Here is a 26937-nt window from a genome sequence, read left to right as displayed (position 1 = left end):
GGGTTGTACTGGTTTGGGTTGGTTTTTTTTTGGCTTCTGTATGTATTTGAAGTTGGGTGAACCTTGGCATGTTATTTTCTGGCAAGAAATAGAGATTGTTGTGTTGACTTCTTTTATTTGACACTAATGTCTTCAAATGTTGAGGTGTTTTTAAGGTGGCATTAAGAGACTTCTGGGAATCTTGCTGGTTGTCCTTCAATGGTTGGGGATGGTGCCAAGGCAGTCTTTGAGTCAGTTACCTGGAGGATGTTCTACATGTATAGGGAAAAAACCTCTTTAACTGTCCTTTTGCAATGCATTTCAGGAGACATGTCTGAAAGTAAAGCCAAGAAGATTGAAATAAAAGATGTTGATGGGCAGACACTGAGGAAGCTGATTGATTATATCTACACTGCTGAGATCGAGGTCACAGAAGAGAATGTGCAGGTAGGTCTGGTTCAACAGCTCCCTTAGAGACCCAAGTAAAAAGCTTGAAACTCAAAGGCACAGGTCCTCTGGGGGTGAGTGATCTCTTCAGGCTGCAGAAAGTAAAATGTTGAGCTTGAAAAGAACTACTTCCAGCCTCTCTTTGGTCTTGAGGCACTTTGCTGCTCTCCCTGTGCTTAAGTCATGTTGCATTTAGCATTTGTGTCAAGCTCTTATAATGAGAGCAGGCATTTGCCTTCCAAGAAGCTGTGCTGACTTGTGGGTCAGTCTGTCGAAGGTCAAAATAGACTCAAAGAAGCAGTGAGTCAAATGTTTTAAGGTCATGGCTGAGAAACATGGCTGTTAGTTTTTTAATTCTTCTGGGTAGTTTCAGTTGCTTGGCAGAGCTTGGAGTGGAATATATTGTTCAAATGAGGGCATTTTCCCCTTTTTTTTTGTGTGTGTGTGTGTGCACACTCTGTCTTGAAGTTGTTTGAGGTAAATATTTGTCTAGAAGTTGAAAGAGTAATTGTGAAAGGCAGCCTGCAGATAAAGCAGGATGCTCAGGGAGAGCTGTGTGTCACATGGCTGTGGCTGCTGGTAAAGCTTTTTCTTTGCCTCTGCTTGCATTTGTGGTAATAAAACAGCTGTGCACTTAGCCACTGATTTCTGGGAGGGATGCTAGGAGCTCGTATGTGGATGTGCTTTTTGGTTGGTCTCTGTCTTTGTTTGAGTCTTAGACACTGGTCAGGGTAAAAGGTCTGTGTCTGTGATGCTGGAGGGGGTGGCAGTGCTGCTGCATGCCTTCTGTTGACCTAATTAAGATGGAAAATGAGGCAGGTTCTGTTTGAAATGAGGTTCTTGCTGGGTATGGTGCATGCTCTTCTTTTCCAATCCCTTAGGGAGGGCACAGGTTCTTGCTGACCTGTCACTCTTCCAGCAAGAACTTGGACAGAACCCTGAACTATGTCCACTTTGCAGCCTAAGCCCTGTGCCATCCTTCATGATCTTTGTCTGTAGGTGCTTTTTCTTCCCCTTCCTGCCCTTCAGTTTTACAAACTTGACTTTCTGGCATGCTTTGAACCTGTCAGTTGTCACATTCATAGTAGTGTGGACACTGGTTGCCCTGCAGTGAGGCTGTGCAGGACAAGCCACTGAGGCTCAGTGGAGAGGAGACCTTCAAGGTGACATTAGAGCAAAGGAGCTGAGGCTCAAATCCAGCTGAGTGACTGGGACCAGCAGCCTGCAGCTTAGCTCACATTCACCTACAGTGTACAGTCAGGGTCATAAGGAGCTGAGATACAGCATTGCTTCAGTAGGGAACTGGGATGTAATGCCTTGGACCTCTGGAATCTCCCATTGCAGGAGGAAAAATGACATTTACACCCTCTTGGGCTGGTCCCTTTTCCCTTGGGAAGAAATGTGAAGACTGTATCCCCATGTTCTCTCAAACATAGGCTTTCCTTCCTTGCTGCTGGTTGTTAGGTGGCCCAGAAGCACCCACCCAGCACGTGGGACATGCAGAGCTTGGGACACCATCTGGTGCACTGGCTCCAGTCACTCTGCCTTGACTGAAGCTTGCTGGAATGACTACACCTGCTCTGGCTGTTGTCCTGTGGGGTAATTTCAGTGCTCCAGCACGACTGCACCTGGGGATGTTGAGGGAGCTGGAGTGGGCTGGAGAATCTGCTCAGTCCTGCACTGCATTTGCAGTACAGACCTGCCCAGAAGGCCTGTGGAGAAGTCAGAGCAACCAGAAAGCTTTCTTTTTCAGTCAAGCCTAACCAAAGTCTGCTTTCTGTAGCCTGGGGATTAATGAGAGTTAAGTATGACCCTGTCAGTACTTGGGCTGCCATCTCTCAGACAGATAAAAAAAAATAAATTGGTGAATACTAAGATTTGGGCATGATGTTTTTAGCAGTCTAATAAAGCAGGTTCTTTAACTTTACAGGATTGATTTAAATAACCACTCTGAGTAGCTCTTTAGACTGGAGGTAGGGTAATTCATGGGAGCTGAGAGATGAGGCTGATCTAATTCAAGATTAACCGACTAATTTAAATTTTATTATGTGTTAAAAATGTCCAGGCTGAAAATGTTTTATGGAATTTAATATAGTTTTGTGATGAAACCAATAGGAATTTTAAAGAGAAATTTCCATCCTGTCTCTGGGTGTTTTGCTCCTGAGCAGAGTGCTGCAAATAGGTTAATGTTCACCTGCAGCCACAAGAAAGAAAGCTTCCAGAAAAGAACAATCTGTGATTGTTTGGAGAGATTCATGTCAGTGAAGGCAAACAACATGAACAACAAAACATTAGGCTCCTTCCTTCTGGTTTGGATTAGCAATGTCAGTCTTTGGAAGAAGTGAGCAGGTTGGGTCCCTTGCATTGTCACATCCTGGTGCTGCCCACTGCTGTTACCCATCCTGCTGGCAGCTGCTCTGTGCTGTTTCACCAGCATTCCTTCAGCCTCTTTCTTGAGCATGGTGAGAGATTCCCTTTACCAGCAAGTACCTCCTGAGCTCTCCTACTGCCTTGTCATAAGATTTAGCTTCCTAGCAGGGTCAAGGTGCATTTTAAAGGAGATTTGTGTAGTTTGACACGTTTTTTCAGACTTCCTCAGTAGCTGGAAGAAGCAATTTCTGGGTGAAGGTGCCAGGCAATTTAATTGTAGGAACTGCAAGAAAAAAAGATTGCTAAATGACATGAACTGAACAGATGCAACCAAGCTACCAAAACATGTGAATAAATAAAAAGACATTCTTGTCAGGGAGCAAAATAAAATGAGAGGAGCATGGAAATAAGAAAAAGGTGAGGAGCAAAGGTGACACGAGAGTGCAGGAGTGAGTGCTGACAAGTGTGCTCAAAAGCTGAGGCATGCTCAGCACTTCACAACAACAAACCTTTTTCCAGTATTTTTGTTGTTTCTTTTCTAATAGAAACCTGTCTCTTTGTCCTTTTATAGGTCTGATATGATGCTCAGGAAGTAAGACTATTTTTCTAAGCACGTATTTTTGTAGCAGATTGGCATTTCATTGCAGAAGGTCCAGTCTGGTCCTTTTTATGCAAGGCAGGATGTGTGCACAAGGCTTCAACCACGGACAGTCAGCTCCAGGCATAGGCAATATAGTGAAGTACTGGAGGTAAAGGGGATTTTCAGTCCACCCTCACTCCATGGGAGCAAATTATCTCCTCCAATGCTGTTTTGGGTACATTGGTGAGAGTTGCCCTGACAGATGAAACACTGCTTTATGCACTGGAATGTCATTTTTAGAGGTTTTAGAGAGACATTTCAAAGCAATATATATGCAGTAGCAGGGAGGGCCCAAGGATGGTGGATGCTACAGAGGCTTCAATGCTGAGCAGTGTTTTGCCTCTGAACATACATTTGAGATTTAACCTTTCACTTGTTTGGAAGGCATGGAGCAAGGAAGAATTTCTGGCTTCATTGCAGTCATGTTGCACTCTCAGAAAAATCCACCCTGGGATTTCTGTCCTCACTGCCTTCTTCTGTTGCATCCCCATAAAGGTTAGTTGCAAAGACATCTTATTCGTATGCATGACTAAGAGATTAATTTGAAGGATAACAAACTGATTTGGAGTAAAGTTGTGCTGTACAGTTTCTGTAGAAGTGAGAAAAACTAAAGTGAGTGACTTGAGGAAATTTGTAGATACTCACATGCAGCCCTGGTTGACCTCATTGGAAATTCCATGGACATGTCAGGGCCTGCTGCTCCATGTCTGTGTTTTAACATGGCTGTTTTAACATGTCAGCTCCTTGGACTTCTGAGTTAGGTCTTGATTTTGCAGCTGAATTGGCTGCATTGCTGTTTGCTTCCCAGCACTCATATCAAACCTGTCAGCTCAGTGAAGAGTGATGGGGGCAACGTCCAGCAATGAAGAAGAGGCTCAAGATGGTGTCCTTGAGCAGAGTTGAATAAAGAGATCTGGGAAGGGAACTTTTTGTTCTCCCAGGCATTCCTATGAAGACATCTGGACTTTTGGCTGTAGGGAGTGAATACAATCCCTCTTCAGCTTGTTCCACCCATCCATACTCATGGCACCTAATTACTTGAGATCAGTGTGAGAATTACTCTCCCAATTAAGAAAGTAATTACCATTAGATTTATAATGATTCCTCAGGAAAAGTCCTGATTAACCTGATTTCACACGTGGGCTGTGTCCTTGTACAGCTGGAGATATGGCTCATGTAGAAAGAAGTGAGAAGAGTCTGGAAATCAGCTGTCTGAAGGAAATAAATGTTCAACTCTCAGCTTTGCAGACATAATAATTGTAATTAAAAAATGGCTTGAGAAAGGAGGGGGAAAAAAAAGCCCTGCTAGAAGCTGCAGCATTTCCTTTTCAGAAGTGTGCTTCTGCACCTCAGCTTTCCCTGGGGACTTAGGAATTTGCAGCAGTATCTGTGGCAGATGCAGTTTTGAAGATAAAGGGATGTTCTTCTCCATTCCCTCTGTTCAGTCTGAAAAGTGCAACTATGATAGGAGCAAGACCAGAGTGAGGCAGAGACTCCTTCAAGCTCAGCTTCAGGAGATGCAGTAAATCAGGGCTATCTTTCTCCCTGGAGCAAAAAACTCCTTGCCTTGTGTTGCCCTTCTGGAGTGCTGGAGAGCCCTGGTCAGCAGCAAGGCTGACTTCTGGGGTGTTAGAGCAGTTGGATGGGAGTTTTTCCTAGCCTGTGGAAAGTCTTTTAGATTGGCTTGGCCTGATAGAAAGGTGAGGAGAAACTTGTGGCTGTGGCACCAGAGGACTGTGCTGTGTCTGATAGACACATCTCCACTGGTTTATCCCACTGTTTAACCAAGGGATGGTGTAGCTGTTCTGTGGAGATGGTAGATCAGGAGAGAGTTTGACAACTACTCCCCTGTTTTCACTCTCATCTCTATATCCCTTCTTCTTGCTCCAAAAGAGGTTTTGTGACTCTGTGGTCCTGCTACACATGCCCCTGCCTTGGCTGTGTTCACCCTCAGCACTGCCTGGCGTCACCTGGGGAGTGATAAAGCCTAATTGCCTTCCTAGCACTGGAAAATAATGTAACTTTATTTCCATTACTTGTGCAGTTTTATAGCTGTCCAGTTAAAACCAGGTATTTAACCTGCCTTTGCAAATGCAAATGTTCTTGTCTCTGGTCACAGCACTTGGGAGCTGTTGCCCTATCTGGGCAGATGTGGAGTCCCAGCTGTGGCCCTGGATATGCTGCTGAGGATTACAGCCAGCACCCTTATCTGCCTTCCAAAATGACTACATTGTCAAAACAGTTTATAAGATATAATATATCCCCTGCCTTGGGGAAATGCTCCTTTCCCAGTTCTGCAAGGGAGAAATAGTGTAGATTAACTCTTGGCTGAGGTTTCCTGGAGGGCTGTAACAGAGCAGGGAGCTAACCCCAGTCTCTGAAGTTCAGCATTAATGCCCTGCCTATTGAATGAATCTTAGAGCAGCACAGAGCACTTCTGGCTGAAAGATGTTTCAAGTTCAGAGACATCAAAGGTTTATGGAAGTTTTTAATAGCACAGCCAGTGTTCTGTAAAACCTGAGATTCATACTGAGTCTGCAGAGCAAGAGAACACAGCTGGGGAATGAGGTGGCCATGGATATATATATATATATATACACACTCATACACAGAGCATAAATGAGGGTGTTGACATAATTTATTTAGCAAAAAAGTCAGTCTTGGTAGTAATAGCAGATAATTTTGACATAGTTTCAAAAGATGATTGGATTTTGATCTGGTAGAGACATCAGCTCTCCTTGAGCTGTTCACAGTGCTTCGAGTTCAAATATTAAGAGCCAATTCCAGACCTAAGTGAGTAACTTGCCTGGATATTAATGGAGTTGCAGTTTGGTCCTGCTGCACGTTTAGGCAGGGCATTTCCTCTTGTTATTTCTAAAGGAAACAGACTTTGTGCTAGCGGATATCCCTTGCTTGCTATTTGGCTTCCCTGGTAAAAACAAGATATGTGCTGAGATGCTCAGCTGGGAAATGAGGAAGAGAAAATTCACTCATCTCTTGATATGCTATGCTATTTATGCCCTACTTCTAAAATGTGCTATGTGAGAATGCTCCTTTTCCAATAACTGCAATGGCATAAGGCTCCTGTGCTGCCCTGTTAAGTTTGCATCAGGTTGTAAGATCAGCAGAAGGATGTCCAAGAAGCTGTAGTATGTGGTGAGAAGCCTCTGGTTTAGAGGCAATATCCCAAAATACTGGAGGTTAGCAGCCCACCTCCATTTGCAGGCACATCCACTTGATGGCTGGGGGTGTGTGGAGGAAGCTTTGGCTGTTATGTGGCCAGAGATGCTTTGCAGAGAGTCTGACTTCTTCACCCACAGCCCTTGTGCAAGTCAGGTGCTTGGCTTTCTGCTGCTACAAGGAGATGGTTCAGCTAGATTGAAATTGGTTCACAGCTAGGTTTCAAAAATGTGAGAGCATTGCTATCTTGATTTAATCAAAACCACAAGCTAATCTCCTCTTGGCATCAAAAGCTTGGGCCAAAGGGGCTCCTGGGTTAATTGATTTCTTTTTTTTATTGTTGCCTGTTGGGGAGGCTGCTTGGCAGCAGTCAGATACTGTAGAGCTGGGCTGGAGCTGGAATGCATCAGTGGCTTAGAAAAGACCTGGGGCAGGTTGTGAATGTCCTGCCCTAATGTAGAATGGGACTGTGGGGGCAGAAATGCAGGGAGAGGGAAGGGATGTTTTTTGCCCTTCCTTGCCATCGAGATCCAGGGAGGTGGATGCTGTTAACCCCTTTGTTTTGTTTAACAGCTGCTTGTGGGTTTTTTTGAGTCAGAAATAATTTTCCAGAAGTTTGTGCTCAGATGGTGAGCACATATGCCTGGTTGGAAGGCCATGTGTGAAGCAGCCAGGGCTATGGAAGAGCTGGGGTAAGACACGTCTGCAGTTGCTGCACGACATAAGAAAGGAAGTAGCTGATGTCATGGGCTGTAACATCCTGACCGATGTGATTTTCTACTTCCTGTCCCACTGACTGGCCTCAAAGGGGGTTTTTCCAGCAGATGTCACTTTCCTGATCCAATTCAGTCTCCCTTTCCTGTATTTATTTTTGTAGTTACAAAGTAGTACTTAATTTTCAGATGCAGCCATGAACTGCAAGTGTCCACAGCATTTTGCATGGGTGAAAATGAGGGCCATTGATTTGAATAGTTGGCCCCATGTTTCCTGAGAGTCTTGCTGTCACCAAAACCTGCTTGATCTCCTGTGAACTCCCTCTCTACGTTGATAGTTTGGACGTTCTGCTCACAGGAGGTTTTGTTGGAAATAAGAAAGCTCAAGGTTTTGGGGGTGATGGAGTTCTGGGTTGCTGTGGGCTTTAAATGTGATGGTAATGTATGCAGAGAACATAAAGCACTTCAAGGGAAAAAAAAAAAAATCTGTGGGAAAGACCCACCTTCAACAGAGCCACATATCCAGGTGCACTCATGGATCTTTGTGTTTAGTTCTCTCTTTGACTGTTTTGAGGTCTTTTGGGGGAGAAGAGTTTTGCTCTTAGCACAGCATCTGTTTCCATTTCTTAGAGCACAGATGGGGATCTGCATACAGATAGTGCTAAAATTTTGACCTTCCTTCTCATGCCCCACAGGAGTGTATAGCTGTCTGAAGGGGAATTACATCTCATTTGTGCAAGCTATGAATCAAACTTTGCTTCTAACTCTAATTCCCCTTTCTTGCCTCTGCAGGTTTTGTTGCCAGCTGCTAGTTTATTGCAATTGATGGATGTTAGGAAAAACTGCTGTGACTTTCTTCAGTCCCAGCTGCATCCCACAAACTGTCTTGGAATCCGAGCTTTTGCTGATGTGCACGCATGCACGGAGCTGCTGCAGCAGGCAAATGCCTATGCAGGTGAGGGGACAGTCCTCTGGTTTTTGAGTTAAAACCTGGTTCCAGGTACAATGACTCAGAGGTTGAGCAAGATCAGCACATCCCTGTTAGCCTCTTCATGTTTTGAGTAGTAGAGCAGGGAAGAGAATGCTTTATTAGGTTGTAGGCTTGTAACTTTCTATGATGCTGCAAATTCTGAAATGTGGTTTGGCCACAGGGGAAGAGGCAACAAACCCTGATCCTTCAGGTCCCAACCTCTTTGGTTGCCTGTTTGACAGCATGGTGTTGGTATGCTGGTGTCCTCCTCAGGTATGCTGCCCTGTGAGAGCAGTAGGCAATGCTGGGGATTTGTGTGTTCTAGGAATAAATTGCACTGGGCAAAATTAAATCTTGTGGGTGGGAGTGGGAGCACTCAGCTAAAATTGTGCAGTTTGAGCCTCTGATCCGTGGAGCAATGGCCACTTGCCCCAAGGGGAGATAGATTCGTGTTTCCTTGGGACTGGATGTGCTTGGTTGCAATAAGTGGATGCAGGCAATGGCTTTCAGCATTTCTCCTCTAATGTAAATGTAAAGCTGTTCCAAGTGGCCCCATATTCTTAATTCCCCAGAACTTTCCAGTCTCCTCCGGCAGAGTTGTCCTTGACCTCTGCTTGGGAGAAGCTGTTTGTTTTCTCTACTCAGTCTGTTTTTCTGCTTTTCTGTCTATTTGTATAGGGAAAAATACACCTGCTGTCTCCCAGAGCACCTGCTCTGTCCTGCAGCATTTTCCTTGGTGTGTTTTTTGTCCTTAATTGGACCATAAGTAGGCTCAGTGGAATAAAAATGTGCCCACCAAGTCCTCCCTTATTCTGCAAATAAAAGTAAAACCTTTTCAGCTGCTCTGCTGTATTATCCCCTGGAGGAAAAGGTACCCTGGAAGGAATGGTTAATTGTATAAATGCTTGCTTGTAATATCTCATTATCCTTGCTTGCAGGCCTTGTTTAATCTTTAACCCAACAAGCATTGAATTCACTATATATTTATTTGGTTGTTTAGCAATTAGAAAGTCTGCTTTGTTGCTTTATTGGCCTTCATAAGTCCCAGCTAGTACAACAGTCCATCTAATGTTAATGGAACCCCATTCATAAAAATGCCATTAAAATTCTTTTCACTATGTTGTTTATGTAACAGCATTAAACCAAGACAGAAGTCCCCAAGCTCAAGAATCCTTGTGTGCATGAGCTCAGTTACTTGAGAAATGCTTACTTCTGGCCAATGGATAACTTAAGAAGGTGGAGTAGCCTTCTTGAGCAGGCACACGTTACTTTATTAAAATCAGTAAATATTTTCACTTGCTTCCAACTAATACAAGAGATCAAATATCTTTTGACTGCAAGGTGCCAGTCCAGAATGAATAGGAGATTGTGTCCAAAAGTTAGAGTGCATCCAGCTGACCGTGTGGGAAGCATTTCCTGCTTCTCAAGTATTTAAGGCCAGAAGAGTTCATTAGATCTTAAATATGATTTCCAGCATAACAGAGTTGTAAATTTTATCCAAACACTGCTATTTTTAGTCAGAGCCTTTGACTTAGCTGTGGTGTTTTGGTTTCCATTAGACCAAGTAGGGTCTGGGTTTGGGGGAGTCCAAGTGCCCTTGGAGCAGCAGTGTTAGTGAGGAGTGTTCAGGTGTGATCTCCAAGGAATTTCTCTCTGGACATTTTGACACCTTTTGTCTCTGGAGTGCTGCTTTTTGGCAGGCAAAGCACTTTGCTAATGTGAAAACAAGAAGCAGATCTTGCTGCAGAGGGAGCTCCTTGGATACATGAGTCTGAGCTTTTCAAAGCTGAAGGGTTAGAGCTTGAAAAAGCTGCTTCAGGTAAAGTGCCTGAGCTTCATGTTTCTGTATTACAACCAAAGATAAGTGGGACCTGGCAAATGGTAGGTGAGATAGAACAAGCATGATTTCTAACAAACACATGCAAAACTACAATTGTCTGCAACTGGCTAATGATGATTTTGACCTAAAAATTGTTTTCTAGAAAATAATTCTTTTGAGCACCCTTTGGCTGTATGGTATGTGGAGCTTGACAGATCTGATTATCCCTTCTGGATCTGTACTGCTGTTGGTCACAAGTCTCCCAGTTTGGGATTACAAAATGATGTGAATGGCTGTAATTTGGTTTTCAGTTGACTCGTACAGTTACAGCATGGAGGGATTTGGAGGTAAAAAGTAAAAAAAATTTAAAAGTGGGCTTAGCAGTCCTTCTCTTTCCATTTGTCTGCGTGGGATAAGGATCCTCACTCTTCACTGCTGAGTGTATGCACCAAACTGGCTGATTCAGGTTAAAGATGGCCTTCCTTTTGAATACCTACAAATGTCAAAGACCTCCTTGCTGGAGGTATTGAGCAGGTCTGATTCTGTCCAGCTTGTTGAAGTGGGCAACAACTGCATTTGGGGGTGGCCAGGTTATTTACCACTTTCGAAATTCCTTGGCACTTTTTTCAGTTGCCATTTCTAAGCATATTTGCCACTGGGAGGTTTTTACTGGCTTTGCAGAAACTTAAGTTCTCATTTAGTGCCACTTATGAAAGTGTCTCAGGGGGCCTGTGTTCCTTGAAATAACATCAAATGTCTTTAACTTGCTCTGAGACTGTTTTCTCTCTCTGTTCTGCCACGCAGTGTTTTCTGTCTCAGGTGCTGGGAGGTGTGATAATCGTGGTTCTCTGAATGCTGTGTCCTTCCCTTCACTGAGAGCATGGATTTCATTATAATTTTCTGTTTCCCCTTTTCATTTGTTGAACAGAGCAGCACTTCCCTGAGGTGATGCTAGGAGAAGAATTTCTTAGCCTTAGTCTGGACCAGGTTTGCAGTTTAATATCAAGTGACAAGCTGACAGTCTCCTCTGAGGAAAAGGTACAGTAAATTGTACAGCAAGAGTGAATGTAAGAATGCTGGAATGTTTCTAGATCTTACCTCAGGAACTGTTTTCATGCCATGCTCTTTAAGGGGCCATTTTCCAACAGAACTTAAGTGGAAAGGAAAATTAAAAATAATTTGAACCCTAAAAATAAGTAAAAATGACCTTCATTAAGTTGTTCTTTGTAGGAAGTAATGATTCTCAGATCCATATCACTTCCAAAAGCCCTGGGGGCCAGAACCAAATACCTTCCCTCCCTGAAAAACTAGGAACCTCCCATCTGCTGTTGTGTAAAGCTCTTGTTACCTGCTGTAAAACCCTCAAAAGGGGACTTTCATTAGGCCAAGGAGGAATATTGGCTTCTGTTGCACATTGGCCAGAACAGCTAAAGGATGCCTGCAACCAAAAAGAAGGAAGGAAACATTTTACTAGCATCATCAGTGTTTTTAATGGAAAAAGAAGGGGGGAAAGGCCCTGACTGATGTTGTTTTGTGGTCCTGGTAGTCTGCCCTGTGCTGGTCAGGCTGCACATCCAGGCGTGTGCACCCATCCTGCTCAGCCCCTCCGGGCTGCAGATGTGGATCGATGTGGACATACAGTGATGTTTCATTCAGATCCTAAACCAGCAAATTCGGAGGCTTTGGGAACACGTTTCTGCAGGCATGGGGATAATGTGGGTGTCTTGGTGCTGCTTGGTGCCACACAGGCAGGGCCAAAAAGGGAAAAAAAAACAAATGGCGTAAGTTCGCAGCAAAATTGCTCTGCATGAGCCGAGCAGCTTGCAAAGGGAAATGCAAGTTTAGGAACCAATTTTTCCAGCCCTGTGCAGCATTGTTAAAAAGCTTTTATTGGCCTTTTGCCCAGAGAAATCAAAGTACTCCCTCCCTCATCTGAGCTTTATACAATCAAACCCAGTATTTCTTTAGCTGATTGTGAAAGTTGAGAATGGAAGGCAGTGGAAGGAAATGGAAGCGTAAGCTGCACATTCAAAGCTGCAGATACAGGAGAGGGGAAGAGAATGGGATTTGAACACAAACATGAAATACGTGCTGGAGTCCAAAGAAATGCTAAGAATTGAGGACAGACCTGGAGGCTGCTGTTTAACATTAGCTTCATGACAGACCAGCAGTTTTCCTGACCTTTATTCTTTCGATCTGCTAATTTATGACATACATATTATAAAAAAATTTTAAAATATACTTGTGTGTGTAGATCTGTGTATAAACACATATGTCTCTGTGTATGCATGTGCATGTGATGGATAGACAACTATTTTTAAGCAACAAGATGATGTAAGTAGGCAAATACTTGAAACATCTGAGAGCTGAATGTCATAGCCAGATTTCACGAGAGGTTCCTGTTCTTACCATGTGTCACCCATGTACTGAGCCAGAGTGTTTCTGTCTCTGTGTCACTGAAAAGTTGTTATAGCAGAGTCCTTACAGGGCCAGAAGGTAACAAGACCAGGGAGGGAAGTGTTACTGCCCTTGTAGTGCTACAAGACATGTGTGCCCAAGAGCTTGTCTGTTCTCCCCTTCCTCTGCCTCCCCCTAACAAATACCCATTGGTTGAATAAAATATATTCATAATCTCCACAAATTTTGGCATACTCATACCTCTAGGCCATCACAACAACAAAAATTGTCTGCTACTACAGAAAGCTATTTTAATTGTAAAACGGTGACAACATTATTCAAATATTACCCCCTTTATTCAAATATCCTCCTTTCTCTTCCCTTTGCTTTTGCCAGCCAGTTGCACCTAGGGCAAAGGTTTATTTTGGTCCCTGTCTGCCCTTTTCTGCTACAGCTGAGTACTTTGAAGACAGTTTTATCAATGCTTTCTGTACCTGACCTAATTGGCTTTTCAATTATAATAATGTATGCAAGCAAGGAAAAACTATTAAAAAGTCATATTTATTCATATTTACTCATGATGTGTGAAATAGAGGGGCTTCCAGTCCTTGAGAAAGGGCTCCTGCCAGCTCAGAATAGTGGCAAAAGACATTTTTTTAAGAGTTGGGGTATTTGGATTGGGGATTTTACACAGAGCCCACTAACACGCAGCAGGAGCTGATGCATAGTTTGGTCCTCACTCCTGGGAGCATCTAACAGCTGGATATTGGGCTGAAGAGACTGGGAAAACATCTTTGCTTAAGTAGTGTGCAAAAGGGGGATATTCCAGGTTTTGGTTTTTTTTTCGTTCTACTCCATAGAGTGGGAAAATTGCTTCATCCAAGCTCAGATGGGCTCCTATAGCCAGGCAGGTGCCAGCCACTAACTCAGCCCATGCCTCTGCTCTAAATAAAGCTGTGTGGGTAACTTCCATTACCAAGCTGTGTGCATCCTTCCATCACATCCCAGCAGTGAGTCCTGCAAAGCTGGAAAAACCTGGCTTCTGGGGGAGTGGCAGCAGCTGCTCAGGGTCTGCAGCAGGGACAGTGTGCAGAGGGGGGGCATGGAGGTATTGGAGACAGATGTGGCCTTTAAATAGAGATATTGCTGTCTTGGAGTCATGTTTTTCTCCTCTTCTCTTAAAATTAGGAATTAGAGCCAACAAATGATGCCAGAGTCTGATTTTCTAAACATTTATGTTATGTTTAGAGTAGGCATAGCAGGGTAATGGCAGGGTGTCAGCCTAACTCAGGATCAGTCTCCAGCACAGAGGAAACACTTTATTCCTCCTTTACTTTCCTATAAGAATTGTTCCCTGTCAGTTTGGTCTGTAGCTGGGTATGGCCCAGTCCTGTGACCTGTTTTGCAGTCAGGATTTTGTGCAGAAGAGGTTAATGAAAAGCATGTTTGTTGGCTAAACATTTGCTTCTTCTACACTCATTTGCAATTAAAAATCTTACAACAACCTAGTTTCTACTTGAAATGCCTTGTAGCCAAAGTGAAATTGTTTGCTTATTTATTTTCATTTTAAAATACCTAAAGGTTCTGCAGTAGTTATTTTCCTCTGCATTTTCTGGGATTTGATTATGTTGCCCCCTGTTGTGCTGCTTAAATCATCACCTCAGATCCCGAATTCCAAACAGTTCAGCATGAGCATTTGTAGGCATAGGAAATGAGGCTGATGGTTTACTGCTTTTTAAAAGTATACAGTTTAATTTAAGAGGAGGAAAGCTCTTTGCACTCTGCCTCTCCTGTGTGGGAGGATACAAATAGATTTGCCAGCCACAACTGGGGACTGAGAGATGGTGCCCTCAGTTGTGGTTAATTTTGTCAAATTAGTGACCTTGGACCAGACAAAATGGTTTCTTGGGGACTGATAGGAAGAGTAGAAAGAAAGAAAGAAAAAAAATACATGTTCAAATTAGCTTGACCATTTGGTGACCCTGGAGGGAAGCTGAAACCAAGGGCATGTGCAGAGTGTGCTGGGGTGCAGGGCCAGTGATGCTTTTTTGGGGGAATATGGGACAGGCAGGGTCTGCAGGAGCTGGCTGTGCTCAGCCCCCCATCAGCAACTTGGTAGTGAGAACACTTGGGGAATTTTTCCTGCAGGTGTGAGATAAGGGTCGGAATTTAATTCTGATTCTGCAGGGAAACTCCACTGCAAGGCTCTGGATCTTGCTGTGAAGCATCTGAGACTGCACCAGCCCCTCTCCTTGCCTTTCTGGGTGTTTCAGGAAGCCTGCCCTCCTTCCAGTGACATTTTTAGGCCTTTCTCCTGGGAGGAGTGAGGCTCACAGTTATACAAGCTTATACATATTCAGTCTGGGAGCCTGCATAGGACACTTCTATCCACGTCTGTTGGTTACTCAGGGCTCTGCGTGGCTCCTGCTGCACGGGTTAGTTTGTCCCCAGTTTGTTACTGAGTCAGTGTTTGGATCCTTATCAGAACTGGTTGGATCTGGGAGAAAAAACAGATTTTGGTTTAGACCAGAAGCCCAGTGTGCCCTTGTTTCCCTGCAGAAGTACCTGGGTATTTTTAGCAGTGAAATGACTGCCTGGCTCCAGGTGGATGTTCCTGCGTGTGTGGGGAACTTGTCCTTAAGACTTCTTGGTTTTGGGGCTGGGGAGGAACTGGTGCAGTGATTAAATGTAATATTAAGTGTGGTGACTTAACTGTGTGGCCAGACTGCTTTGGGAGGGGACATCTCTGTTATCAGGAGTAATTGTTGTGCCTGATTTCATGGATAATGTCCAACGCAAGTATCGGCCAGCTAATTAAGTTTCCTGGCTGCCTTCCAGTGCTAATGTCCAAGAGGTTTATGATTGTCCTGGATGCATGCTTGGCTTTCAGAGTGATACAGCACATCTAGATTTGAAGTTGGTTATTAATATTCATGCTCAGCTCACCTCTTCTCTGCTGGGGTGCTTGTGTTCTCTGCAAAGTCGTGACTTTTTCATCTGTTTGATAGAGATCTTGCACCTCCTTTCCTTCCATGTTGTAAAAATCACAATGCTTCTGATTCTGAGTAGATGACTGTGCAGGCCTGCTCTCTCTTCTCTCTTTAATTGTACATTACCTATGTAGGTTTTTGAAGCAGTTATTTCTTGGATAAATTACGAGAAGGAATCTCGCTTGGAGCACATGGCTAAACTGATGGAGCACGTTCGCCTGCCCCTTTTGCCCAGAGATTATCTTGTACAGGTTAGTCTGCAAATAAGTAGTTAATACTTGCACTTAAGCTGCTAGGAGCTCCTTAATCAATGGCTTGGCTGTTTGTGCCACTGAGTCTGTGAGCAGGGAAATAAAAAGAAAAACTGGGTGGACTCTGCAGTCAGTGTGTGAGTGCAGAAACCTTCTTGTAAATGGGACCTGTGATCTGTCAGGGCCTAGAGCTGAGCTCCTGCCCCTCTTGGAAGCACTTAGAAGTTAATATCTTGGGGTTTATCACCCCGAATGTAGCCAGGTGGTGGTGGTACAAGCTTGTGCAGTTTTTTTTTTTTTCTCTGGCATGCAGGTAAATTTACCTTGGTGAAAATGCATTTTGTGTGATAATTTTGGCTTAAGACCTGGGTCAGAGATGGGTCTGTGTGATGGCAGGTGATGTGATCTCTGACTTTGAGATTGTTCCTGACAAGTTAATTCCTGGGGTCTGGGCACTGATAATGAGCTGAGAATCCCCCAAAAAGTGGTTGGCCTATGGGCTCTTTGTCTTCTATGCTTTTATCATGTGTCTAAAAAAAATCAATACAACTGAGATAAAATTGGTGTCCACAAGATGAATACATCACATTTTTTTTCCTCTCAACTTGATCTTCTGATCAAGTAAAAGATATTACCTCTCCTTAAAAATTCTGACTAAGAAATTACTTACTTTGTACCCAGACTCCTGGTGAATTCTCCTCTTCTGAGTTAAGTGTCTGGCAGAGGGTGGTAAGATAGAAGGATAAGTGCTGCTTGTGAGTGATACTGAGAAGCATGGCTGTTACTGCATGTATTTCTTTGGAAAGAATTGGGTGTCTCTGTCTTCTGCATATTTTGTTTTCCCAATGTTGATACTTTGTAAGATAAATTGCAGGTTTCATGTTCTTTCTACACGTGGCTCTGAGTTTAAATCATCTTTCGTGTGTGTGCGTGTTCTCAGACAGTTGAAGAAGAAGCTTTAATAAAGAATAACAACACCTGTAAAGACTTCCTTATTGAGGCCATGAAGTATCATTTGCTTCCTCTGGATCAAAGGCAGCTGATAAAGAATCCTAGGACAAAGCCAAGGACTCCTGTTAGCCTGCCAAAGGTAAGCCAGGTCTCTAGTTTTGTTTCACCTCACACTGTATTACTGGTGGCATTTTCTGTGTTTGAAAGAAATTCTGTGTTTTCTACATTAATTCTTACTGATGCTATGACTGTCCTTGGAAGTGCTTTACTCCCTCTTCTGGAATTGCCTGTGCCCACCAAAGCTATATAATGAAACTGGATAAACTGCAGTGCTGGCTGAGGTTTCTGCTGCTTCGTAGCACTGTGGTGCAGCCCTGCTGAGGAGGGTCACAGTAGGTGTCTTTCCTTTTCCTGTCTCCATCATTGGAAAGCAGGAAATAACAGCACCCAGACCCGTGGGCAGGAAGTCTGAAGTGAATTTCAATAGACTCAAAGCAGCTACTGAATAAATAATCTTTGTTACTCCCTGTATTTATCCTGCAGGCATGGGATGCTCTGGCCACCACTTTATTAGTGAAGAAAGAAATGATAACAGAAACTGTTTTCCCTGTGCCCCAGAGATAAACACAGTTCAGCACAATATATCTTAATAATAAGCATTAATAAGCTTTTCAGAAATTCTAAGACATCAAAACCACAGTGCATTTTTCTAAACACAAATCAGAGGGAGCTTGGTTTGTGGTGTGGTGTACGAGATCTGTGGCAAGAGGGACTGCTCAGATACTCAGATTGTGGACTGTCCACTGAAAAACTGCAGTTCTGCAGAGTGTGTCAGTGTGTTGTGTCCTTTCCATCTACTGGTGCTGAGATGAAGTTGGTAGAACACAGCTTTGTGGATATTATGAAGGCTGAGGTGATGCTTGTTCAAGGACTAAAGTAGTTAAGGGTGAAAATGAACAGTGAACCAATGAGTTCAGAGGTTCTTGTAGCATGAGTTATGAGCACATACTCAGATCTTCTGCAGGTCTCTCCTCCCTTCTTTTTAACTGTAAAGAAAGGGGAGAATGTGATGATCTTCCAGCAATCCTGTTACTGAGAAACTTTCATCTGGTCTGTTGGTTCTGGGAATGAGGGATTACAGTCTGCTGTGAAATCTTTTAATTCAGTAATTATGTGAAGCTGTACAGATTTCTATGAGAGACTTACACAACTTGTAGTCAGGCTGCTAACTGAGACTCAATTTGTTTTTTAATGTCACATTCTCATCTTTATAGATGTAACAGTCCACTGTTTTCGTACTCTTCAGATTCTTTAAGTTGCTATCCAGCTCTGTACTTGTAACACAACCGTGGTTGGAGTTGAGCTCATTACCCTGGTGACCTCAAGTGATGGTCTTATCCCCTCAGCTACTTAAAGCCAACTTGCAGAGGCTAACACCAGTTTCCTGTCTATTCTTTGACTATATTTGAAGCCCCATTCTTTTGTTTCCAGCTCCTTGGCCTTGTGAAAATTAGACTGTCTTGGGTAGTGTTTGCACTTGCCAATTTGTTGTGGTAAGGGGAGCAAATCCAGCCTCCTGATAGCTGTGGAGGATAGAAACGTGTTCAGAACAAAGTGCAGGTCAAGTTATTTGTAGGTGTAGGTGGTTTGGACACTGTCATGCATCCATTGGTCCACAGTACCCAGGAGCAGGACTCAGGATTAATGGAGAGCCCTCAAGTGATCAGATGTTTACTCTTGGGACCACTACCCCTGGGCAAGTCACTGAGTCCCTGGGGAGTTTGTCTTCTGATGGCAGACAGGGCAGATTTAGGAAGGACCACACTGCATGCTGTCCAGGTCTTCCCACTTTTCCTTCAGTATCCACTGCTCTGCCATTCCTGGGAATGGAGTCTGGGGCTGGGGATGGAGTCTGGGGATGCATCTTAAACCTGACTTGGCAGAGCATACTCCTGAGATTGCCCTTGATCACCATCATATAGATCTTCCCTCTCTGTAAGGAATTTAGGGATTAATTACTGGATTTGCATCAATCCATGTTGCAGCCAAAAGCCTCAATGAAGCTGACAAATGACTTCCTTCAGCAGCCCTGCACCCGCAGTCTTAATAGTCCTGGTGATTTCCCTGAGTGTTGCCTTCCCCACAGGTGGCAATACAGCTGTCAGGTTTTATTTGCTAAGTGGCATTGGTTATTTCTAGCAGCACCATGGGGATAATGACTGAACAGTGGAAATTACACTGAGCTCTTCACTTAAAAATACTTTGGTGGGGAATCTTGTGTGTCCTGTCCTCTGTTTTGTTTTTCATGAGGAAATGGGGCAGGTTGCTTACCTCAGAAATGGTGAGGAATGGTGCTGACACATGAAGCATGCATTGCATTGGAGAGAACTTTTTTCCCTCCTGCAGAGGCTTTTAGTGGGCCTGCAACATGTTTTTGGCAGCTACACTTGACCAGGCTGTGCCAATGGTTTCCTTACAGAGAGCAGCTGCCCGGGCTGGTGTCTGAGGTTTTCTGGCTTTTGTCTTCCCTCTCCAGGTGATGATTGTGGTGGGTGGACAAGCACCCAAAGCCATTCGCAGTGTGGAGTGCTATGATTTTGAGGAGGAGAGGTGGGATCAGGTTGCTGAGCTTCCCTCCCGAAGATGCAGAGCAGGTAACACAGGAACACGTGCTATAACCCATTTTTTTTTTTACCCAATGCAACTCTGCAAGGCTGGCTGGATGTTCTCAGTCATCCTGTTAGCTTTCTTCTGTGCCCCTGGCCTCAAGAATTTCTTTTTGCCATTCCTTCCTCCTCTTTCACTACACACATGTATCCTTCTCATTCATGCTCTCCAGAGGGGTTGTTCTTGCCTGTCTGTCTCCAGTTTTACTTGCTGGTTTCTAGTGAAAATCAAAGGAGATGAGTAAGGCCTTTTCAGTGCTGTGAAGTGGGTGATGGAGAGCAGATTGGTGGGTTGGGAGTGTTCCTCTAAAGGCTTCCAAGAGGATTGTCAACGTGGATTGTCATTTGATGTGCTCTCTGACTTAGAAGGTTATTCCTTCCAGTTTGAAATGCATCTGTGCCTTAAGTTGCCATGTATTTATGTACATTTCACCTTCAACATGACATATATGTTCTATCATACTTTTATCATTCTCCAGTACTGCAGAAAATGCCAAAGCCTTGCCCATGTTCTGCTCTCCCCTGCTGTCTTACTCAGTCTGACAGAGAGATGACAGTCGCTTCCCAAGCTGTCTGTAAAAAAACCCCAAAAAAACGTAAAAATCTCTCTCCTTTTTTTCTCAGGTGTGGTATTTATGGCTGGCAATGTTTATGCTGTTGGGGGCTTCAATGGATCTCTAAGGGTACGGACTGTTGATGTGTATGATGGTGTGAAGGACCAGTGGACATCCATAGCCAGCATGCAGGAAAGACGAAGCACGTTGGGCGCGGCGGTGCTCAATGATCTCCTGTACGCAGTGGGAGGCTTTGATGGCAGCACTGGTACGTGGCTGAGCAAAAACCAAGCAGTGCTTGACCTGAAAAATGTTTACAGAGACCTCTGCAAAGAGCTGTAGGGAGGTTCTGACCCATCAGTAATTGCAGAGAATCTCACTCTGTTTTTTTTTCTTTAGTGATACAGTTTTCCCGGTCTCATTCTCTGTATATGTTTTTTCTCGATCTAAGAGGGATTTTTTTTCCTTATTCTAGTTAATTTTTTCATAGCAACATGAAAAAAATGGCAGCAGGGCATCTCATGGGGTACGTGTGTGGATTTATCTTGGCATAACTGCGTGTTTAGATTCACACCTCTGCCTCTGCTGCAGAGCTTTGCCACTTGGTTAAGCCCTAAACTAATTCAGCTGGTGAGGAATACAAAGCAACAGAGTCTGGGGGAATTTTTAAACCTTTACTTTGGCCTTTTGTAACACTTGAAAGGACTTCTGGGTTTGGACTCTGCTTCTTGGTGTCCCCAGCACATCAGAGGGGCAACATTCCCACAGCAGGGGTGATGGGGTGACAGTTTTTCCAGTTGCTGAAGAGGTGACAGTGTTGGTCCCAGCCTGAAAGGCAAGGGAATAGAAAATTGGGCTGCAGGAGTGTGTGGGGAATTATGGGCTTGGGAGGAGGTGGAAGGCAGATGAAAGTGCAACACCAATCTTTTTTTCTTCTCTTTTTTTTTAATTAGAAAACCTGTGTATCCCCTTTTTAACTAGGTCTGGCATCAGTTGAGGCCTATAGCTATAAAACCAATGAGTGGTTTTTTGTGGCTCCCATGAATACAAGAAGAAGCAGTGTTGGAGTTGGAGTTGTGGAGGGTAAGAAACCAGCAGCCATTTCCATCCAGCAAATATCACTGTGTCAAAGAGAAGCCTGAATTGTTTAGTTACATAGGAGGGAACTTCAGGAACTGTTGTCTAGACTAGTTGGTTAAGATTTATTTTATATGAGGTAAAGGCTGCAGCTTTTTCCATTCTCCTCTTTATCTTAGTGAAAAATCACATGTAGCTTTCCAAAAACCTCAGATCCAAATCAGACCAGCCCATGCCTCCTGTTAATGCCATTAGGTGTGTGCAAGCTTCTTTGAATCATTATTCTCTGGGCTGCTTCTGGCCAGTGAAAGCACATGGTGTTGTGTAGCATATGCTGTTGCTGTGAGCAGATGCTGCGGGGATGGAGTACCCATCCCCAAAAATCCCCATCTCCCCCAAAACAGGAGCATCATTCCTCCCACAGCCCCGAGCTGGTGGTTTGGCAGGAATACCAAAACCTGCATTTATTGACATCAGGCTTGCCAGCATGAACAGCACAGTTTGTTCTGGTTTGGAAATGAGCAGAGGGACTGATGATGGCAAATGCCAGTGCTGCGGGAGGCAGGTGATGTGGGTGCAGGGGGTGTCTGGAGGAGCCATGGTGGCTGCTGGCACCTTTTGTCAGCACCAAAATTGAGTGAAGTGGGGCTAAGCTGCTTGATTTAGATCCAGGAGAAAGAGCAGTTTAAGTAGGAATCTTTTCCTCTTGTAGCAAAATCAGTTCTGAAGCAGGTGAAAGGTTTTCTTTGACCTTGTCTTTAGCCTGCCATAGCACTTGTGAGTCAGTGCAGTGTGGGGCAGCTGTTGTCACAAGCCTTGTTAGAAACTGAGCTTTGGAGCAGCTTGGTGTGACCTGTGTGCATGGGAAATACATGACATGTGTTTGTGTACATGGAGTGTGTTTATATGAGAGGAGGAAAGAAGATAAATTCAGAATAAATAGCAGTGGTTGTGCTAAATTTGCATATTTTAAGAAGCATCTTCTACAGAATTGGCTGTGCTTGTGAAGTGCTGGGCTGCTGATAGTCAGTGGGATTTGTTAAAATGGGTCAGTCATTGGAATGTGGAATAAATAAGTAAGTACCCAGGAGCTGCATTTCTGTGGACAGCTTTTCTGCTGGAGACAAACCAAATCTTCTTCCTTTGCTTTGCTTGAAACTGCAAATAAGCATTGCACGTGTTGGAGTCTGTGATAAAAAAAACTGAGGGTGTGTGATGGGGAAGAAGAGCTCATCAGATTGGTGTAGGGAGCAAGCTGCAGCCTGCAGTTAATCCAGAGTGTTCATCTGAATGTGGTGAAGATTGATCTGATATCTGTGGGTAGTGAAAATATCTGATAATATATGCCAGCCAGGGAGCTTTATCTTGTCTTGCTCTGCCTGGCACTCTTGCCTTGATTCATTGACTAACACCAGGTGGGTTGAAACAACAGCACATGTACGTTTGAAATGTTTATGGAGACAGGAAGAATGTAGCTTATTTGTGGTCAGGTTCTGCTGTTATGGCTTGAAATTTGGTCTTTTCCATGGGTAAAAAAAAATAGTTAGAATTTCCCACATATTTGTTGAACTTTATTAAGGGTTGTTTCTTGTAGTGTCTAGGAGGCTTGGTCTTGAACCAGAACACCTTTGTTCTAGGTGCTCTAGTAAAGAAACACTCAAGAAATGCCCAAAGAGTTTACTCCCTCTGTGCAAAACAGGCTGATAAGCTTATATGAGAAGACAGTATCAGTGAGGCCTATGAACAGAAGACTTGATGAAGTGTCAGCTTTCTTACACACATGGTATAGTCCTGTGATGTCTGATGTTATTTTTCCAGTCTCACTCAGTGTGTGTTTTTTGAGTTGAGGTGGGCAGGGACAGGTATCCATGCTGTGAAGATCTCCTGTGGTATCTTCTGTGTAGTAATTGCTTGGCACCAGGGAGCAGGCTGGGCTCAGCTGTGCTGGCAGCACCAGTTAGTTTTGGTATGGCCCAAGGTTCTTCAAAATCAGGACTAGATTTCCATACAGGTATTACATTAAGATAAAAGGCATATTTATTGCTCATGTAATATTGTAATTAGTGTACAGAATCAACCTTGGACAGCACACGTTGCCTTGTGGCACATGAATGGGAGGAAACTCTCCATCAGCAGAACCTGCTTTGATGTTACCTCTTCTCCTGGGGCAACAAATCCTTTGGAAAACCCTCTGGGTTTTTGTCTTCTAATCCAGCTGTTGTGTCACATTGTTTCCCTGTCTTGGTTGACAAGTTAACAGCTTCAAAACCACTCCCACCTATCTGTGAGTCTCCTTCAGATCCCTTTGGGATGATTTCCCCCAGACATCCCAGCAGGTCTAGACACATCTCCCAGGGCCTCCCTCAGCCAGGATCTGTCCTCAGACATGATGGTGAAGCCAATCAGTTGTAGCCATAGTGCTGATGCCAATGTGTGTGCCTCTTCCAGGTAAACTCTATGCTGTGGGGGGTTACGACGGAGCATCCCGTCAGTGCCTTAGCACCGTCGAGCAGTACAACCCAGCCACCAACGAATGGACCTACGTGGCTGACATGAGCACTCGGCGCAGCGGTGCAGGTACTGCCCCTGAGATGGCATCTGAAGAGCAGATGATCACTGGGTTCTCCTCTGCTCACAGAATGGAAGAAAAAGTGTGTTTTGGCATTGCCGGGCTAAGTGCAACCTGTTATTTCCTCGCCGTTTCCCACGAGGGGAAAAAAGCTATAATTGCTTGGAAGCTCTCAGTGACTCTCCTGGCTTTGTTAAAATCTGCCAAATTGAAATTAATTTCTGGATTAATGAGATAATGTTCAGTGTTTCTAAGTTGCCTCGCTAACAGATGCATCTCAGTTGTAAGCAAAGAGTTGTCTTTCCAAGTGGCCAGGCTCAGGCTCAGGCAAGGGCTGGAAAGCCAGGCTGTGCCTCCTGCTCTTCTGTCTTTGGGGGCTGTTGGGTGAATTTTCCTTTTGGATTTTCTCTGTGTGCTTTGCATCACAAAGTGTATTTGCACTGGGTGATGTGCAGACCAGGACAAGGTAACAAAATTAGTCTCAGATTGCCCCTGCTAAGCTGGTTTTTAGTGTATGGCATGAGTTGGTGATGTGGAGGATTAGAGCTAAGGTCATGTTAAAAAAGGATTATATCCTAGTCTTGATGTTTTTTAACTTACTATGTGACATTAGGCCAGGTAGGCACTTGCCCTTTCTGTTGCTATTCCTCTTTGAAAAAGATGAAACCTCTTACTCATTGCTTTTAAAATCATCTTCAGATGAAAGGAAACGTGTTAATGTTGGTTCTATTGCTGTGTGTGCAGTGGGTCTTCCCTGATGTCAAATTGCAGTTCTGGTACAACACCAAAGTGGAGTTATGCAGGGGAAGCCCTTTGCATGGGATGAAATGACCCTACAGGTTAAGCTGTGGTGGGAATTCCCTCCTGAGCTGGGCAGCTGGGAGGCAGCTCTCTACACTGTCTTTGTTTCCACCCTCTGACACCTTTTCTGTAATTCCAGGTGAGGTGAATATGGTCACACATTCATGGTTTGAATTCAGTTGAAGAGGTTTTTATTATCTGTTTGATGCTTAAACTTCACAGGAGAGCAGAATGAGTGTCTCATGTCTCATGGTTTGTGTCTGTAGGATTTCGGTGAATTTTCTGTTGTTGTTGGAGCACTCTGCTCTGAGTCCTGCTTTTCAAGTACATCTCCACAAATCAGATTCAGTACTAGGAATGCTCTTGCTGCCAAATTGCCCTGCTATTTCCTATTCCCAGCCTGAAAGTTTTGCTTCCCAAGTTCTGGTTGTTACCCACCCCTCCGGTGGGTTACACCTCCGGTGGCCTGTGCAGCTGATCAGGATTTACCGCACAGCTCCATACACGGAGCGCTGCTCCCAGCCACCGGCATCGCCGTCCCGGTGCTGACATCTAGTGGAGGCGAGGACGGGTGTCCCCAAGTCCTCGGAGTGACCCCGATCCAGGCAGTGGGGCTGAGAGGATGCTGAAAGCAAAGGGCCCCGTTGCAGAAGAGATCGGGAAGGTGGGGAGGAGATGGGGTGGGATGCAACAGTCAGGGGTGAGAGAACAAGTAAGCCCCAAAAGATTGAATGACATGGGACCAGACTGTTGATCTCTGATAAACAGAGGTCCAACTCAGAAGGAGAACAGCCCTGGAAGTCAGGAAATCTGCCAGGTGTTACTGTGCAGGTCTGTAGTGCTGTGTGGTGGGCGGAGAGTAGAAGATTCAGGAGCACTCAGCCCTTTCCCTGGTCAGTCTGACTGATGGTGGGCTCTGTTTGGCAGGTGTTGGTGTCCTCAGCGGGCTGCTGTATGCTACTGGGGGGCATGATGGTCCCTTAGTAAGGAAGAGTGTGGAAGTCTATGATCCGGGGACAAACACCTGGAAGCAAGTAGCAGACATGAATATGTGTAGAAGAAATGCAGGTAACCACAATAAGCCTTTGTGTGGTGTTTGGTTGCAGTTGTCTGTGTGGTTTTTAATGCAACTAATATGCTAGTGGTGTAAGTGATCAGTATGGTAACAAAGTGATAAAAATGGAAGGTGAGGTATCTGCTTGGGGGTGAATTGGAACATGGCAGGGGACGTGTTGTGAGGGATGAGTTAGTCCATGTCTAACCATCTGCACTCTGCTTTGAGGTGTGTGTGCTGTGAATGGTCTCCTCTACGTGGTGGGAGGAGATGATGGGTCCTGTAATTTGGCCTCAGTGGAATACTACAATCCCACCACGGACAAGTGGACGTTATTACCAACCAGCATGAGCACAGGCCGAAGTTATGCAGGTAAATAGTCAGTGGGAGAGCTGCTGCCAGCTCAGGGAATTCATAAACTCAGCGTTGTGCCTCCTGAAACTTTATTCTTACATTTTCGTATGTTTTGTGTGGCTTTCAATAGAGGAAACTTTCACAGAAATAGTAGCCACCTTTTTCTCTCCTAATCTATTGCTGGTCTTCGACTTTGCAGGGTGGTCTTGGTCACATCACATCTCAGGAGCTGCTCCTGCACTAACTGTTTTTCCATTCTTCCAACAGGTGTGGCTGTGATTCACAAACCATTGTGACACACTATCAAGCCCACGTGAGGAGCAGAGGTGAAATGGATCCAGCTAGGTGGTGTTGAGAAGATGACTGACCTCTGACTTGACCCATCTCATTGCTGTTAACCTCTTAGCATGACAAGTGATACGTTACAAACATCATCTGCTCTGCAGTGGATTGTGTAGCGAAACGAAAATCCCTCTGGGGGCATGTTCCATGCTAGGCACGAGGTGTTGCTTGTTATCTGTGGTGCAATCAACTGTTCTTCTCAATGGTTAGTGTCCTGAGATAAACACTGTGCTTGGACTGCAGGCACTGGATTTCTTGAGTGAAACAAAACTGCTACGTTTGGGCACGTGAGTAAAAACCAAACACTTCTGGATTTCTTCACTACTGATGCTCTGTGCACATTATCAGTTGAACTATTTACTCACTGTGCCTGGAGGGTGGACTTTGCTACAGGCAATAGGAACTTCTGAGTACCAACTGAGAAAAGTAGTCAGCAGAAATGGACTGGAACAGGGTGCTCTGGCTCGAGTGTGACACTGTCTCAGTCAAACGTTTGTATATGCCACTGGACTACTGTATGTATCACTGAAATGCTTGTCGTGTGGTGGAAATAAATACCATGTGATTTTTCTACTTGCCATGAATGCTGTTTGCTGTACGTGATGGGACCTGCTGGGCAGTGCCTTCCCTGGGGCTGAAGTCTCAGTACCTGAATCATGCAGAACTTTGCAACCCCACAAAACATGTGCTGCTCCCACAGGGTTTGTTGCTCCTGTGAAACAAATGCTTCTTGAATAGAAAGGATTCCCAACTCACATGTTTCAGCTGTGCTGAAAGCTCCAGTTCTAGCTCTGTCCAGCATCTCAATGCCAT

At 44.4% G+C, this 26937-nt stretch overlaps 1 protein-coding gene across 3 annotated transcripts in view; it reads left to right on the top strand.

Moving 5' to 3' along the window:
* The window catches only part of KLHL3 (kelch like family member 3), a 54817-nt gene extending 28120 nt beyond the window's left edge, over positions 1 to 26697 (top strand). For all 3 annotated transcript variants that reach the window (XM_071758461.1, XM_071758462.1, XM_071758463.1), the window contains 12 exons: positions 305 to 426; positions 8122 to 8284; positions 11047 to 11156; positions 15640 to 15756; positions 16697 to 16846; positions 19244 to 19361; positions 19998 to 20195; positions 20909 to 21010; positions 23453 to 23581; positions 25302 to 25442; positions 25657 to 25800; positions 26050 to 26697. In XM_071758461.1, coding sequence (XP_071614562.1) covers positions 305 to 426; positions 8122 to 8284; positions 11047 to 11156; positions 15640 to 15756; positions 16697 to 16846; positions 19244 to 19361; positions 19998 to 20195; positions 20909 to 21010; positions 23453 to 23581; positions 25302 to 25442; positions 25657 to 25800; positions 26050 to 26078 — 1523 coding nt within the window. In that variant the 3' untranslated portion in view covers positions 26079 to 26697. The remainder of the gene's footprint in view (positions 1 to 304; positions 427 to 8121; positions 8285 to 11046; positions 11157 to 15639; positions 15757 to 16696; positions 16847 to 19243; positions 19362 to 19997; positions 20196 to 20908; positions 21011 to 23452; positions 23582 to 25301; positions 25443 to 25656; positions 25801 to 26049) is intronic.
* The last annotated feature ends 240 nt before the right edge of the window (positions 26698 to 26937 follow it).

This window comes from Heliangelus exortis, chromosome 15, assembly GCF_036169615.1.
Source record: "Heliangelus exortis chromosome 15, bHelExo1.hap1, whole genome shotgun sequence".
Lineage (NCBI taxonomy): Eukaryota > Metazoa > Chordata > Aves > Apodiformes > Trochilidae > Heliangelus > Heliangelus exortis.
Note: the sequence above shows the minus strand (reverse complement) of the source record. Positions and strands in the feature narration are given on the sequence as shown.